The 16,568-nt window shown below is 37.0% G+C and overlaps 1 protein-coding gene across 1 annotated transcript; it reads left to right on the top strand.

Moving 5' to 3' along the window:
• The first annotated feature begins 535 nt into the window (after nt 1-535).
• LOC113312166 (ATP-dependent DNA helicase PIF1-like) lies at nt 536-1,859 on the top strand. Its single transcript, XM_026560920.1, has 3 exons — nt 536-1,204; nt 1,364-1,568; nt 1,624-1,859. Exons 1-3 carry the CDS (start codon nt 536-538, stop codon nt 1,857-1,859), a joined length of 1,110 nt encoding a protein of 369 aa, XP_026416705.1.
• The last annotated feature ends 14,709 nt before the right edge of the window (nt 1,860-16,568 follow it).

Here is a 16,568-nt window from a genome sequence, read left to right as displayed (position 1 = left end):
AGTGATATTACAGATACACCTTCACAACCAACATAGCGTCAGGTACTATGATTACCAAACGTTAGATGAAATTTTTCCCGATGAAAGGAATTTGAGAACAACTTTGAAGGAATTCTTTGTGACAAATGCTCGCAATCCTAGCGCGAGGGGGTTGTTATACCGTGAATTTCCAGAATGCTACTGTTGGGATACAAAAACTAAAGAGTGGAGAAGGAGTACACAGGAGGCGATAGGAAGGGTTTATACAGTACCTTCATATGTAGGAGAGGTGTGGTTCTTAAGACACATTCTGAACCAAGTTAGAGGTCCGACTTCTTTTGATGATCTATTGTTTGTTGATGGAGAGAGATGTCGGACATTCAAGAGAGTTGCCAAAAAACTGGGACTCTTAGAGAATGATCAGAGTGCGAGAGCGCCTTTGGATGAAGCAACAACAATAAAGATGTCGTCTGCTCTGAGAAGATAATTCGCCTCTATCTTGCACTTTTGTAATCCAACGGGCGTGAGAGAATTATGGGATGAATTTTTCAACAGCATGGTCGAGGATTACTCGAGTTCAAGCAATACAAGTTCGACATTCTTATCAGATCGTCTTCTTCGCGAGTTGAATTTGATACTTAAGCAGCACGATAAAGATATATCCATGTATGATCTACCGCCGATTGTTGGCATATTGGGTGAGGACTTTGAGATTTTGAGTCTGATTCAAGAGGAGTTGTCGATTCTTATATCTGACGAAGAACTGTCTTCTGTCCAAAAGTTGAATGAAGACCAGTCTAGGGCCTACGATACAATCATGGGAGAAATTGAGAGAAAGGAAAGTAAAGTCTTCTTCATAGATGGTACGGGAGGTACTGGGAAGACATATCTTTATCGTGCTATTCTGGCGACTTTCAGGAAAAATGGTGGTATTGCTTTAGCAACAGCCACGTCGGGAATTACTACTACTATGCTACCTGGTGGGAGGACATCACACTCAAGGTTTCAGCTTCCGACGACACCGACATCAATTTTAACGTGTCATACGAAGAAGCAAACTGATGAAGCTAAACTTTTGAGGCATGCTACCGTCCTTATGTGGGATGAAGATACAATGGCGCATCACTACTCTTTGGAAGCATTTGATCGGACGATGAGAGATATCACTGGGATTGCTGAACCATTTTGTGGAAATATTCTAATCATGGGAGGTGATTTCCGCCAGGTACTACCAGTGATTCCAAGGAGTACAAGGGGACAGACAATCGATGCATGTCTTAGCAGGTACATTGCATTTTTTTCCGTTTAAGATAAAAAAAATTGTTTTATATTGATAGGCGGTACTTAATGTTTTTTAAACTCTGATACTTAATTAACTTTTAAGAGGATAATTCGAAATGATATTGAGTTACATTACACTCTTAACAAGTCACATTTGTGGGAAAACGTACATGTTTTGCATCTGAAGAAGAATATGCGTGCAGCCAAGGATGCATCTTATTCTGAGTTTTTGATTCGTGTTGGTGACGAGGATGAACCTTGCGTTGCTAATGAGATGATAAAGGTTCCGGAAGAGATGGTCACCATGGGTTAGTGATACTTCTTTGTCTCAGCTTATAAATGTAACATTTCCAAACTTGGTAGAAAATGCCAGAGATAGAGACTACATGGTCAATAGGGCATGGATCACACCATTGAACGAGTATGTTGAGAATCTTAATGACCGAGTACTTATCATCTTTCCTGGAAAAGAGGTTATATTTTACTCATTTGATTCTATGGACGATGATACTCATGGTCTTTACCAACAAGAATACTTGAACAACATTGCTCCTAGGGGGATTTCCATCACACGGTGCGCCTATTATGTTGTTGCGTAATGTTGATGCAAAAAATGGTCTATGTAATGGTATCAGGTTAATAATCAAAGAGTTCTTCCCAAACTGTATTTATGTTGTAATTATTAGTGAGAATTACATAGGTACACGAGTTTTTATTCACAGGATGCCATTGGAGCCACCTGAGAATCTGAATCTCCCATACAAGTTTAAACGCAAACAATTTCCGATCCGTTTGTGTTTCGCCTTTACAGTCAAAAGGTGCAGGGGAAAACGATCGAAAACACTGGTATTTTTTTTCTTGAGCATGTGTTCAGCCATGGTCAACTGTACGTTTCTCTCTCGAGAGGAGTCTCAAGTAGCAACACGAAAGTATTAGTGACTAAAGGCACCATTGCAAAGAAGAAGGGAACATACACGAAAAATGTTGTGTATAAAGAAGTCTTTATGTCTTAGAAAAATACGAGTTACGAATTCACATTCTTGATGGTAAAGGACATTTATGATTGAAAAATTCAAGTTTAGTCGTGATTACTTTTGCACATTAACACGAAATGAGTTTTCACCACTTGGCATTGATCATTGACCGAGTGTTGACTTTGACCGTCGGTTATTGCACGAAGACAACAAAATTACAAAACGAATGTACCGGCAGGCGCATCGCGCATGCGTGCTATACTAGTGGATATAAGAAAAGGAAGCGAACTTCACTGCATGATAAATAAAAATGGGTTTGGTTTCGAGGTCTCGGTGATGAATTCACTGATAGATATGTACAGTAAATGCGGGAAACTAGAATTTTCTCGCAAGTTGTGAAAAAGTGGGGGTACAACAACCTCACCCAATATTTCGCTTAGCAATTTGTATGGACTAAATCCAATATACTTTTAAGAGAATCAACTAGAAAGTAAGACTCAATCTTGATAAAAGTATATCAAAGAGTTATATCTCACTTTCTCGATTCAATACTTACTCAAGCAAATAGAAATCTGTGAGTCTAATTGAATACAAGAGAAATCACTTGAACGGTACCAAAGACCAATGTTCAAGGATCAATCAACCTGTGATATTTCAATTATATAACAAAATATAATGCGGAAAAGAAATAACACAGACACCAGAAGTTTTGTTAACGAGGAAACCGCAAATGCAGAAAAACCCCGGGACCTAGTCCAGATTGAACACACACTCTATTAAGCTGCTACAGACACTATCCTACTACAAACTAACTTCGATCTGGACTGTAGTTGAACCCCAGTCAATCTCACACTGATCCAAGGTATAGTTGCGCTCCTTACGTCTCTGATCCCAGTAGGATACTACGCACTTTATTCCCTTAGCTGATCTTACCCACAACTAAGAGTTGCTACGACCCAAAGTCGAAGACTTTAATAAACAAATTTGTATCACACAGAAAAGTCTACGGTAATAAATAAATCTATCTCCCACAGAAATACCTACGAGTTTTTGTTCCGTATTTTGATAAATCAAGGTGAACATGAACCAATTGATAACCCAGACTTATATTCCCGAAGAACGGCCTAGAATTATCAATCACCTCACAATAATCTTAATCGACTAGCGAAAGAAGATATTGCGGAATCACAAACGATGAGACGAAGATGTTTGTGACTTCTTTTATATCTTTCCTATCGGAGGAATCAATCTCAAGCCAATCTTACGATTGTACTTAATAGGATAGAAACAACAAAATCAGATCACGCAACTACAAAGAAAATAGTTGGGTCTGGCTTCACAATCCCAATGAAGTCTTCAAGTTGTTAACCTATAGGGTCTCGATAGAAACCTAAGGTTAAAGGAGAATCGACTCTAGCTAATACAACTAGTATCACACATAAGGTGTGGGGATTAGGTTTCCCAATTGCTAGAGTTCTCCTTTATATAGTCTTTCAAATGAGGGTTTGCAATCAATGTTAGCTTAGTAACAAAGCATTCAATATTCACCGTTAGATGAAAACCCGATTAGATTCAAGCTAATATCTTTCAATTGTTAGATCGAACTTAGCTTGTTACACACAAATGAAATGCACGTTTATTTAGGTTTGTAAAACCGTACCCAAACATGTACACTTAGTTGGTTCAACAATAGTTAACCAAATGGTTAGTCATATGAGCACTTTCATATCAACCATATTCATCTTAACCATAACTAGTTCAAATGACTCAAGAGAACTAGTTAGAGAGTTGTTCAATTGCTTAGATCTCATAGAAGTATACAAGACACAATTGAAGCAAAAACGATTTGATTCACTAGAATCAATTCATGAACTTTATAGCCACGGTTTGCAAGTATGCATTCCTTAGTTTATATAAGTTTAAGTTCACGAATAATAGTTTTTAGAAATTAACCCACTTAAGTACGCATACTGGTACGCGGACTTAAGTACCCGGAATAAGTTTGTTTTCAGTTCACAAACTCTAACAGAAATTCACGGGATGTGAACTTCCGACAGTACGCATACTGGTACGCGGACTTCAGTTCCGGTTTTCCTGAGCAGCAAAGTACGCATACTTTGGTTCAAGGAATAAGGACTTACACACGTATGAGTTATCACACAATGTTTATATCGTTTCAAGGTTATATTCTAAACTCTTATTTCAATCATTGAAACATTCTTAGAGGATGTTATATAGTTGTTGTTCACAAGATATTTTTCATCAAAGCGATTTTCAAGTAATTGAAACTAATATGACTTTCGTCATTAGTAAAGATGAACTTGGCCAAGGCGAAAGCTTGCCAACACATATTTTGAGAAATAGATAAGCGAGATAAACTCGGCTCGAAATAGAAAATGTGTATAATCATAGTCTATATGGAAATACGACTTTTATCTCAAGATAGGAGATAGAGTAGATATACTTTTGAGTGATACATAAGTTCAAGTCTCCATATACCTTTTAGTCGATGAAGTTCCACTGGTTCCTTGAGTAGTTCTTCGTCTTTGTATGATCACCGCCATGGATCTAGAGCTCAACTACACTTTCTATCCTAGTCCGAGACTTAGCTAATAGTAGACTAGAAATCAAGACTTATAGTTTTGATTACTAACATTGATAAACATGCTTGAGATAGCAACGTATGCTAGTTCGACCGAGCAGTGCTCTAAAATAGCCGAAACTAAATGTATTTATCAAGGAGTTTATAAAGATACAAGATAACCCCTATAATATTCCACATCCGCACTCCCCACAAAGATTTGGCAATTAAGCACAAGTTCAATTAAGAACTCTCCCCCATAAAATGTCATTCCCGAAAGAACAACAAGAGCGACCTTACTTTCAAAAGAAAAGAAGGATTTCTTTGGACATAACAAATCACATGAAACATGAATTTGTATCCAAAAACTCAATTAAATCAACCAGAAGAGAAACCATGATTAATTTAATCGGAAATGCTCAACATAAGAGAACTTACGGAGCCGCACAGTATATACATAGAAATATGGATAAGGGAAGATCAATACTGCGGAATAAACAAAGATTCATTTTATTTTTCATCACTATTTGCACAATGACATATAATAGAATTAATCCTTATAAACATAAGCTCATCCTTTCTTCCATCAATTAAGCACAAGTTCGACATATGAAAGACTTAATTTTGACCACGTATGGGACATCATAGTTCACGGACGCAAACACACATATCCCATAACAAATTGCAATATATAAAACCATAAAGATTAATACTGCAAAATCATCTTCCAAACAAACTATAGAATTTAAACAAATAAATCTAAAAACATTGAAGATGAAAATCATTGGACATAGCTATGTGTAATCACAATAATGGTTATTCCAAACTCTAATTATTCTTATTAAAAACACAAAAATAAAATTCTCATAAGAAGTTTTTCCTAGTCATTGAGACCCCTGAAAAATTCTTTATCGTCCCTGAACTCCTTGTCGTCAACAGCCATGGGAACAAATGGTTCATGAAGAGAGAAGAATTCCAACAAACCTTCTAGGCTGAAGTTGTCGAACCAGGGCCTTCTGAATTTCAAGAGTTCTCATAACAAAAGCCTTAATTTGTTGAATCTCCTTTCTTGTCTCCTTCAACTCTTCAAGAACATCAAAAAAACTTCTGAGAATTTGAAGGAACAACTCTTGGCTTCCTCACATTCCTTCTTTTTGTTTTCAAAGTCGGAGGTATCAAAGATTTTTCCTTTTCCTTCATGATTGATGGATTAACAATCATATTAACATATTTTGCATCAGAAGACATGATGCTTGGAGTACCAAGTACGGGTTTGTGAGAGGAAGTCACAAAATAAGCTCAACAAACAGTCTTTGATTAAAAAGAGTTACAGGGAAGGAAAAGATATGTAGGGTTAGGAAACCTTTAAACACACAGGTTCGTGTACACACAACTCTGAACCCTATAAAAGGAAGAATTCTCTATTTTAACACTCTTTTATTGATTAACCAGGGAAGTCCTTTCCAATATCAATTAGATACGAAAGGCGACATGAATTCCAGACTTTACAATGCTCTCAGAGAAAAAACAAACAAAAGAAAAACAAAACAACTAAAGATTTTTCTTTTCTTAAAGCCTGAGGTGTGCAAGATCTTGTCTCTTTTAATCAGGCACATGAGACAAGATGCACTAACCAACACAATTTAAGTTGTGCTGGGATAAACAATAATCTGTCCACCATATCCCTTTCGATCGGAATTCATATAACCCTGTTTCTCATAGTTTTTAGACCATAATCTTCTTTCTAATGGTCTTGTCTTATCCTTGATAACTAACTTCTTTGGAGAAGACAAAATCTTACATACCTCTGCGGTCTTTTGAACAAGTTTAAGCTTGTTTGCTTATCGATTTGCTCTTCGTTGAAGTTTGTTGACATGTCTCAATTTGTGTTTGTACTTGTAACACTTTAATAGTTCATGACCCTTGAGCGAACAACATTAGCATATCAACCTGGAATATGATTCAGGTATCCGAGCTATGCAGGCTGTTAGACACAAAGTATAACCTGAAAAATCAGACAGAGAGTTTCCAACAGAAAGGTCAATTTTTTCTTCCAGATTGGTTGAGTTCTTTTCTGAAAGAATATAAAGATTGATGTATGTATTGCTATAATTATCAAAATCAATATTTTCACAAAGAAGTGCAACACTTGATTTTTCATCTTCATTAGACATAGTTGTCAGACATTTCATCAAGAATTGCAGCAAGATCTTTGTTCCCAGTGTATTTCTTTCGATTTGGACACTCATTTGAAAAATGACCAAAACCTTTACACTTAAAGCACTGAGGCATATCCTCGTTATCAATCTCATCATTATCCCTATTTTTAGGAGGAACATGATTATGAGGTTTATCTGATGACCTGGATTTATCTTTGGAGAACCGTCTACTTCTCTTCAAAAGAGGATCCCTAAACTGTCTTGTGATCAACGAGACTGACTTGTCAAGATCTTCATCTGATGAATTAGCCTTAGAAAGATCATCTTCAGAGATGCGTACACCTTTACTTTTATCAAGTAATTTGGTTTTCTTTTGTGGTTTGAAAGCAACATCCTTTCCAGATTTGGATGTATGCTCATGATCAAAGATCTTTAACTTCCCAACCACAATATTTCTGGAAAGCGTTGCGAGATTATTTCCTTCAACGATGGAATGCTTCTTAGAATAGTATGATGGCAGCAATCTGAGAATTTTCATCACAATGTCCTTTTCAGGAATCGTCTTACCTAATGCAAAGGATGCATTAACAATTTCAGACACTTTGTGATTAAACTCAACAAATGATTCTTCATATGCCATACGAAGTTTTTCCCAATCAGAATTTAGGTTTTGAAGCCTAGCTTCTTTTTCACAGGTATTCCCTTCAAATACGGTTTCTAAGATATCCCAAGCTTTTTTAGACTTCGTGCAAGTAGTCACATGATGCTGAAGATCTGGGGTAATGGCATGTATGATAGTATTTAAGCCATCAGAATTTTGCTTTGCAACAAGGATTTCTTCTGGACTATATCTACCAATATCCTTAGGTATAGCTACATCGCCTTCTGTATTAACCGGAGGATCATGGTCGTTAACAAAACATACAATGTTTGAAAATAACGAGCTTGAAGAAAAGCACGCATAGCGATTTCCACCACAAGTAGTTTGAGTCATCGAAGACTGGTGGTATGTTTATGGAGATAAAATTTCTGCCCATAGAGTCAGATCGCTACAAACACACACTTATGAGGTCTTTAAACGTTTTTGCCTGCTCTGATACCAGTTGAAAAAGTGGGGGTACAACAATCTCACCCAATATTTCGCTTAGCAATCTGTATGGACTAACTCCAATATACTTTTAAGAGAATCAACTAAACCGTCAAACTCAATCTTAAGAAAAGTATATCGAAAAGTTATATCTCAATTTCTCGATTCAATACTTACTCAAGCAAATAGAAATCTGCGAGTCCAATTGAATACAAGAGAAATTAACTTGAACAGTACCAAAGACCAATGTTCAAGGATCAATCAATTTCAATCAACAACCAAATGTTGGATTTACCTATTGATCGATTCAACGCACAACCTGTGATATTTCAATTATATAACAAAATATAATGCGGATAAGAAATAACACAGACACCAGAAGTTTTGTTAACGAGGAAACCGCAAATGCATAAAAACCCGGGACCTAGTCCAGATTGAACACACATTGTATTAAGATGCTACAAACACTAGACTACTGCAAACTAACTTCGTTCTGGACTGTAGTTGAACCCCAATCAATTTCACACTGATCCAAGGTACAGTTGCGCTCCTTATATCTCTGATCCCAGCAGGATACTACGTACTTGATTCCCTTAGCTGATCTCACCTACAACTAAGAGTTGCTACGACCCAAAGTCGGAGACTTTAATAAACAAATCTGTATCACACAGAAAAGTCTACAAGAATAAGTAAATCTGTCTCCCACAGAAATACCTACGAGTTTCGTTCTGTCTTTTGATAAATCAAGGTGCACATGAACCAATTGATAAACTTGACTTATATTCCCGAAGAACAGCCTAGAAATATCAATCGCCTCACAATAATTTTAATCGGCTAGCGAAACAAGATATTATGGAATCACAAACGATGAGACAAAGATGTTTGTGACTAATTTTTATCTTGCATATCAGAGATATTAATCTCGAGCCAATTATTCCAATTGCACTCAACACGATAGAAACAGGAAGATCAGATCACGCAACTATAGAGAAAATAGTTGGGTCTGGCTTCACAATCCAAATGAAATCTTCAAGTCGTTGACCTACGGGGTCTCTGTAGAAACCTAAGGTTAAAAGAGAATCGACTCTATCTTATACAACTAGTATCACACAGGAGGTGTGGGGATTAGGTTTCCCAATTGTTAGAGTTCTTCTTTATATAGTCTCCAAATCAGGGTTTGCAATCTAAGTTACCTTGGTAACAAAGCATTCAATATTCACTGTTAGATGAAAACCTGATTAGATTCAAGCTAATATCTTTCAACCGTTAGATCGAACTTAGCTTGTTATACACAAATGAAATGCACGTTCATTTAGGTTTGTGTAACCGTACCTAAACGTGTACACCTAGTTGGTTCAACAGTAGTTGACCGAATGGTTAGCCATATGTGCACTTTCATATTAACCTTATTCATCTTCACCATAACTAGTCCAAATGACTCAAATGAACCAAATGGTTAGCCCTATGTTCAATTGCTTAGATCTCATAGAAGTATATAAGACACAATCGAAGCAAAAACTATTTTGATTCACTCGAATCAATTCATGAACATTGTAGCCACGGTTTGCAAATATGTATTCCTTAGTTTATAATGTCTTAGTTCACGAATAGACCGTTTTTAGAAAATAACTCACTCAAGTATGCATACCGGTACGCATACTTAAGTACCCGGTTTGAGTTTGTTTTCAGTTCACAAACTCCAGCAGAAATTCACGGGATGTGAACTTCCGGCAGTACACGTACGGGTACGCGGACTTAGCTTCCAGACTTCCTGAACCAGTAAAGTTCGCGTACTTTAGTTTAAGGAATTTTGGACTTACACAAGTATGAGTTCACATACAATGTTTATATCCATTCAAGGTTATATGTTCTAAACTCTCATTTCAAACTATTTTTCATTCTTAGAGGATGTTAAATCGAGGATGTTATATGTTCATTGAAACATTCTTAGAGGATGTTAAATAGAGGATGTTATATGTTCATTGAAACATTCTTAGAGGATGTCAAATAGAGGTTATTCACACACTATTTTTCATCAAAGCGATTTTCAGGATATTGAAATAATCAACATGACTTTCGTCACTTGTAAAGATGAACTTGGCCAAAGTGAAAGCTTACCAACACATATTTCGAGAAATAGATAAGCGAGATAAACTCGGCTCGAAATAACAAATGTGTATAATCGAAGTTTATATAACAATACGACTTTTATCTCAAGATAAGAGATAGAGTAGATAGACTTTTGAGTGATAGATAAGTTCAAGTCTCCACATACCTTTTAGTCGATGAATTTCTACCAGTTCCTTGAGTAGTTCTTCGTCTTTGTATGATGAACACCGTGGAGTCTAGAGCTCAACTGCACTTTCTATCCTAATCCGAGACTTAGCTATAAGTAGACTAGAAATCAAGACTTATGGTTTTGGAAATTAAATTTGACAAACAAGCTTGATATAGAAACGCTTGCGAGTTCGACCGAGCAGTGCTCTAACAAGTTGTTTGACGAAATGAGGGACAAAAATGTTGCCACTTGGACGATAATGATTTGTGGGTATTCTCATAAAGGAGAACTCGAAAAATCTTTAGGACTTTTCGAGCAAATGAAGCTGCAAGGATTTGAGCCAAATGAGTTCACATGGAATGCAGTGATAACAGGTTTTCACAAAATGGATATTGTGATAAAGTATTTGAACTCTTTTGTAAAATGAAAGCCGGAGGAATGGCCCCAGACTTGGTTACTTGGAATGCGATGTAATGATTTCAGGTTTTACCCGCGTAAGGACTCATACGATTCTCGACGATTAACCATCTAGATCAGTTCAAATAATTCAAGATCGATGTAGTTGCAGGAAATCCTACACTACACCCCTCATATGATTTCATTGTTGATCAACTCATTTAGGTTAACGCTCTTAATTTTATTGATTGAATTCTGAATGTTCTTACAAGACAAGGAAAATAAAGAAGATCAAGAATGATCTTTATTCTGAACTCTCTCTCTCCTATTTACTTGTCTCTCACTCAAAAAAGATCTCCCCCTTCCTTTACAACTCGAATGACTATTTATAAGGGAAATACATAGTGGATGACAGCTAATCTGTCCTTTATTTTCGGATATGATTTGCGAATTCTCGCAACCTTACAAATGTTGACTTCGCAAGCTTTCTAATTTTCGCGAGACTATCACATCTTTCTCATGATCCTTGCTGATGTCGTTTCTGAAATTGTTCTGCGACGCTTTTGTGCAATACCATTGATAACTTCGCTGAGACATAACTGTTGCGAGATTCTGATCCTACATCTTGCCTCTTCTCATATCTTCTCTGCAAAGTAGAGAATGATGTGAGAAATTCCGCAACCGCTTATTTTCTCATATTCTGCATTTATCACACGTATTCTTTCTTCCATTTATTTCTCGACACGTCTTATGTAACCATTACTTTTTGACCGCTTAAATCTTTCCGTATTAACCATGTTTATTTTCTCGAGGAAAAATCCTTCCTATATATATATTTCTTTTCATCCTCTTCTTCTTTATTTTTATTCTCTCTGCAACTTCATCGTTCTTCTGCAAACTCCATTGTTGCAACTTTTCTTCTTTCTTCTTCAATCTCTTTAAATTCTTCTTCATCTTCAAATTAGATCTTCATAGTTCGTGATCTTCTTCAAGATAATTTCCCTGCTATTATTTTTCATGGATTCATCAAGGTTAGTCTTCTCTTTTCTTCCTTATAAGTTTTGCTGAAATTAATATATTTGAAATTGATCTTGTTTATTGCCTTATGTGATGTTGTTTATGTGATTCCCATACTCTTGTTATTTCAGCAAAAGCGGCTCCAACACTAAATTTTCAGTTCAGAATCCTGATGAGTGCCAAATATTGTATAATTTTATCCCTTTTTGTTGGCATTTTAACTCATCTTTTGTGCATTAATTCTACATTTTATCCCATATTCTGTATTTTCCTTGTTTTCAAGAATAAATATTTTTCTTAATTAATTTTGCATTTTTAGGTACCAAATAAAGTCTGGATGATTTGCGGAGCAGAAAAGTAGTGAAAAGCCGGGAGGAATTACGCAAGGAAGCCGCAAAGAATGGAGCGCACGTCCAAAAAGCTAGGAATGGGCTCAAGAAGGAAGAATTGTTCTTGAAGAAGATATGGGCTTGGCATACCCAAGGCCCAAAACCCTTACCCAAACCCATTTTCTATATCCATACCCGCCTCCATTCCCGACCGTCAGATTGGATCGCATCTGCATCCTACGGTTGCTTCTTTGCCTGCGCATCAAACCTCGATACTTCCGCTTAACACTACAACACCTAACTCCATCTAGTGTCGTTAATTTTGTTGTATTGTATACTCCAACGGTCGCTGCAGGATCCACTTCATCTCACCGTCAGATTGATCTTTCATCTCCATATCCCACGGTCGAGATTCGCCAAACATCGAACTCGATGATCCCGCTACACACCATAGCGACCGAACCCTATCCCCTAAACCAAACAGCACCTAATCTCTTCTCCATCGACTCCATCTTCCCTCACCTCCGTCTGCAACAGCCTCACCTTCACCACCTACTCCCTGCCACCACCTTATCCGCCCCTACCAGCCACCACAGCCACCCTACAACCCTAACAACTAAAACCCATCATCACCACTGACCTCCCCTACTAGCTATCAGTCGAGTTCGTCGATTTCACGCCCCTCTTCTCACTGTTGGCGTGTGAAAGTGACGAACTAGGTTGATGGCTATGAAGCTAGAAACGTAGCAGGAGCAGGAGGAAGAGAAGATAAAGCATGGGTCGACATCAAAATCGCGAGAACAGTAAGGAATTTTTTTCAATTAAAAATTTAGGTTTTCGAATTTTAGGGTTTCACAAAATTAGGGCTTTTTGAAAAGCTATAAAAGGCAAGTTGCAGGGAATGTAAAAGGGTGTTCTTGGTTAGCCGAGAAACCCCCTAATTGGGTTAATTTAATTCTCAATGTTAATTTAATTCCACTGTTAATTTTTAGGGTTCTTCTTTTGCAATTTTCATTCACTTTTAGTAGCTTAAATGATCATGTTTAGTTCCATTGTAGTGTTAATTATGTTCTGAGTTCACTGCTGAGGCTCAGATGAAACCTTAGTGCACTAATGAATGATGAATTGCTAGGAAGGCCTGTTTTGCTTGAGTAATGGGAAGTAGTTGGTGCTCTGATATGCCTGTGGGGGCAAATCAGTGAGCAAGCTGATTTTCTTCCCATTCTAGTTGGATGCTTAAGTTTTTAAACCTAGAATTGCATTGTTTAGCTAGGACACAAGGTGGATTCTAAGCCTTAGCTTAGCCACAGCTGAAAACTCCTCCCTGCCCTTGGCTAACAGCCTTGGTTTATTTGGTTTTGTTTCCTGTTAACTGCCACTGTTACCTTTGCTTCATTGTTTTTATTCTACTTCACTGTCACATTTACTTTACTTTCTGTCACTAATTCAGTTACACCAAAACAGCTCAGTTGTGTTTTAACACAACACAAAAATCTCTAGGAAAACAACAATAGCTCCCTCCAAGTCCCTGTGGACAAACCCCTGCTTATTCACTTTCTACTTTAGATCCTGTGCACTTGCAGGTGTAAATATAACCATAGTTTTAGGTTTAATTTCTTAGCTATCAAGTTTTTGGCGCCGCTGCCGGGGACTTGGCATTGTGTGGTTGCTGTTTTTCCTTGCTTTCTTTTGCTGCTATTCACTTGCATATCTTGCATTTAGTATAATCATTTAGTGTAAGCATTTATCTCATCATAACTTGCATTCATTACTGCATATTCATCTTTGCATTGCATACTCATTGCATCTTGCTGTCCTGATTACATATCATATTTGCATATTAGTCATCTTTACATTCTTGCAGTCAATCTTGCATTACAGTTCTTGTTCACTGCCTTTCTTTGCTGTCCTTGACATTTTTGTTGAGTGACCAGGTACTGTGACCTTGCTGTGAGGCTGAGAACAAACCTCTGGTGCTGTTGTGCTGCTGTGAAGCCCAAATAGAGCTGCTGCTGTGCCTCAGCTGTTGCTGCTGTGCAAAGGCAAGCTGCTGCTACCTCCTGCTGGTGCCAGGCCAAATCTGCTGCAACCCCTGCTGCCTGGTGCTAAATTGAGCCATCAAGCCCAACTGGGCCTGCTGAAGTTGCTGCCAAGCTTAACAAGTTGAGCCAAGCCCAACTGGGCCTGAACAAAGACAAAAGCTTAGGATGATCCAAAGCCCAACTGGGCTTTTGCAACCAAACTGAGCAGCTGGGCTGTGCTTCAAAGGTAAGCCTAAACCCATTAAGAGAACTCAACCTGTGGGCTTCCATTTTTAATTTGTGGGCTTGTAATAATTTTTGTTTTTCTTTATTTTTATTTGGGCTTGTAATAATTTTTCTTTTTCTTCTTTTTCTTTCTTTTACGTGCTTATAATTATTTATTGTTGTTTTTATTTTCTTTTGTGGGGTGTGATAATTTATGCTAGGCTAAGTTTAAAAAAAAAAAAAAAAAAAAAAAAAAAAAAAAAAAAAACCAAAATTTTCTTTTGCTCCCAATTTTAAAACCAAATTTCTACTTTGCTCCCATTTTTAAACCAAATTTTCTTTTTCAAATATATCCCATCAAAACCAAAATTTTCCCAAAAATCCAAACCCATTAAAAACCAAATTTTTGAAAACCCATTAAAACCAAATAGTGGGCTTTGTGTCATTTCAAAATGGGCCAACCTCGTGCTCTCCATGAATACATGTATCCGACAATAAAAATTCCATTATCATGTATTGTATTACCTCAAACCAATAACCCTTTTAAAATAAATGCAAGCATGATACAAATACTTCCTATATTTCGAGGGTTCGATTCTGAGAACCCCTATACTCATGTAAGAGAGTTTGAACAAATTTGTCGGACTATGCAACCTGATCATATGTCCGAAGACTCTCTGAAATTGCGTTTGTTTACATTTTCTTTAAAGGAAAGGGGAAAAACATGGTTTTACGGTTTGAGACCACAATCAATCAACACTTGGGACCAACTCACAGATCTATTTTTCAAAAAATTCTTTCCACATCATAGGACCATCGCTATTCGTCAAAGTATCAATTGTTTTGTCCAATTGGATGAGGAAACTGTTTTTCACTATTTTGAACGTTTTAATGATTTGTTGAGCGAATGTCCGCACCATGGATTTGAGAAGTGGAGACTTGTCGTCATCCTCTATGAGGGACTAGACTTTAAATCTCGAACCATGGTTGAGTCTATGTGTAATGGTGAGTTTATTGATAAATCTGTGGATGATGCATGGAATTTTTTAGCCGAGATTGTAGAGAAAACCCATCAATGGGAATCCGTTAGGGAAACAGGAACAACACCACATGATATGAGTCACCCCCATGAATTAGAGTTTTATTCTTGTAATAGCTCCGACCTTAGGATTGAAAATTATCCTAGATTGCAAAATCCCTATCATGATGATGATGATGATTATGATGTTATGTTAGAAGAACATGTCTATACTGAAAATGTTATGGAACCTTTGGGTTCAAATACATTAGGCTTCTCTGCCCCGACCTTAATGCATGATATTTCTTCTAGTATTCCATGTGATGTTTCCCCTGATGTGCCGATACACGAGAATAAATCTGTTGATGATGTTGAGGATTCTGATTGTGATCTTGCCAATTTGATTGATGATTGTGAGCATGATGTGACATGTGTAGATGAGTTAGGAGATTTTGATTTGATTGATAATGATATGCCTATTCTTCTACCTAAGTCACAATCTGATGGCCTTCCACCCAACCTAGATTTGGTTTGTAACAAAAATTTTAAACCAACTTTTCTGAAGATTCCCAATCTAGGATTGGAACTGTGTGCCTCCCAAGTCCTCTTGGACTATTTTGCTTCAAAATATAACACTTTTAAAGAGCCACAGTTGGAATGCATTTCTTTGCCCATCCCGAAAACAGTCCATTATGAGTTAGACCTTTTGAATCCTGAACCCCTAAAATTAAAAGATTTTGTGCTTAAAAGTAAACCTGTTGAAAAATTTTGGTTTAGGGGTGATTCATTCGGTTTTTCACTCTCACTCCCATTTAAGTCCAATTTTAGTGTTTTGAAACTTTCTATGTCTCTACACTTTTTCTTTTGGGTTGATCCTCAACTCTTTAGACTTTTGGTGTATGGTGAATTTTTTTGTATATAATCCAGTAGATACAATTTCTTAAAACCCTTTTATTCCTTTTGTATATATTTTGCTAATCCAATATGATCTCGGCTGAAATATGTTGGATTTTTGCCCTGAATAACGGAGTTTTAATTCTGCTTTCGCCGTACAATCGGGTATTCTCTCTCCTTTTACTCTACTCAGCATGTCCCTTTCCATATGTTGCATTTTAATTCTTTCCATATTTTGAAACATTGAGGACAATGTTTAGTTTAGGTTTGGGGGTATAGAGTAGATACCATGATAATTTGCCATAATTGAAAACGAACTCCTTCTTCTT

Source organism: Papaver somniferum, chromosome 9 (assembly GCF_003573695.1).
Source record: "Papaver somniferum cultivar HN1 chromosome 9, ASM357369v1, whole genome shotgun sequence".
Classification (NCBI taxonomy): domain Eukaryota; kingdom Viridiplantae; phylum Streptophyta; class Magnoliopsida; order Ranunculales; family Papaveraceae; genus Papaver; species Papaver somniferum.
Note: the sequence above shows the minus strand (reverse complement) of the source record. Positions and strands in the feature narration are given on the sequence as shown.

Bases quoted from the DNA above. Each gene is read 5' to 3' on its own strand.
- LOC113312166 (XM_026560920.1), top strand. From the start codon at position 536: ATGGTCGAGGATTACTCGAGTTCAAGCAATACAAGTTCGACATTCTTA. The intron at 1,205-1,363 runs GTACTACCAGTG...TTAACTTTTAAG, and splicing joins TGGGAGGTGATTTCCGCCAG to AGGATAATTCGAAATGATAT. The intron at 1,569-1,623 runs GTTAGTGATACT...CAAACTTGGTAG, and splicing joins GGAAGAGATGGTCACCATGG to AAAATGCCAGAGATAGAGAC.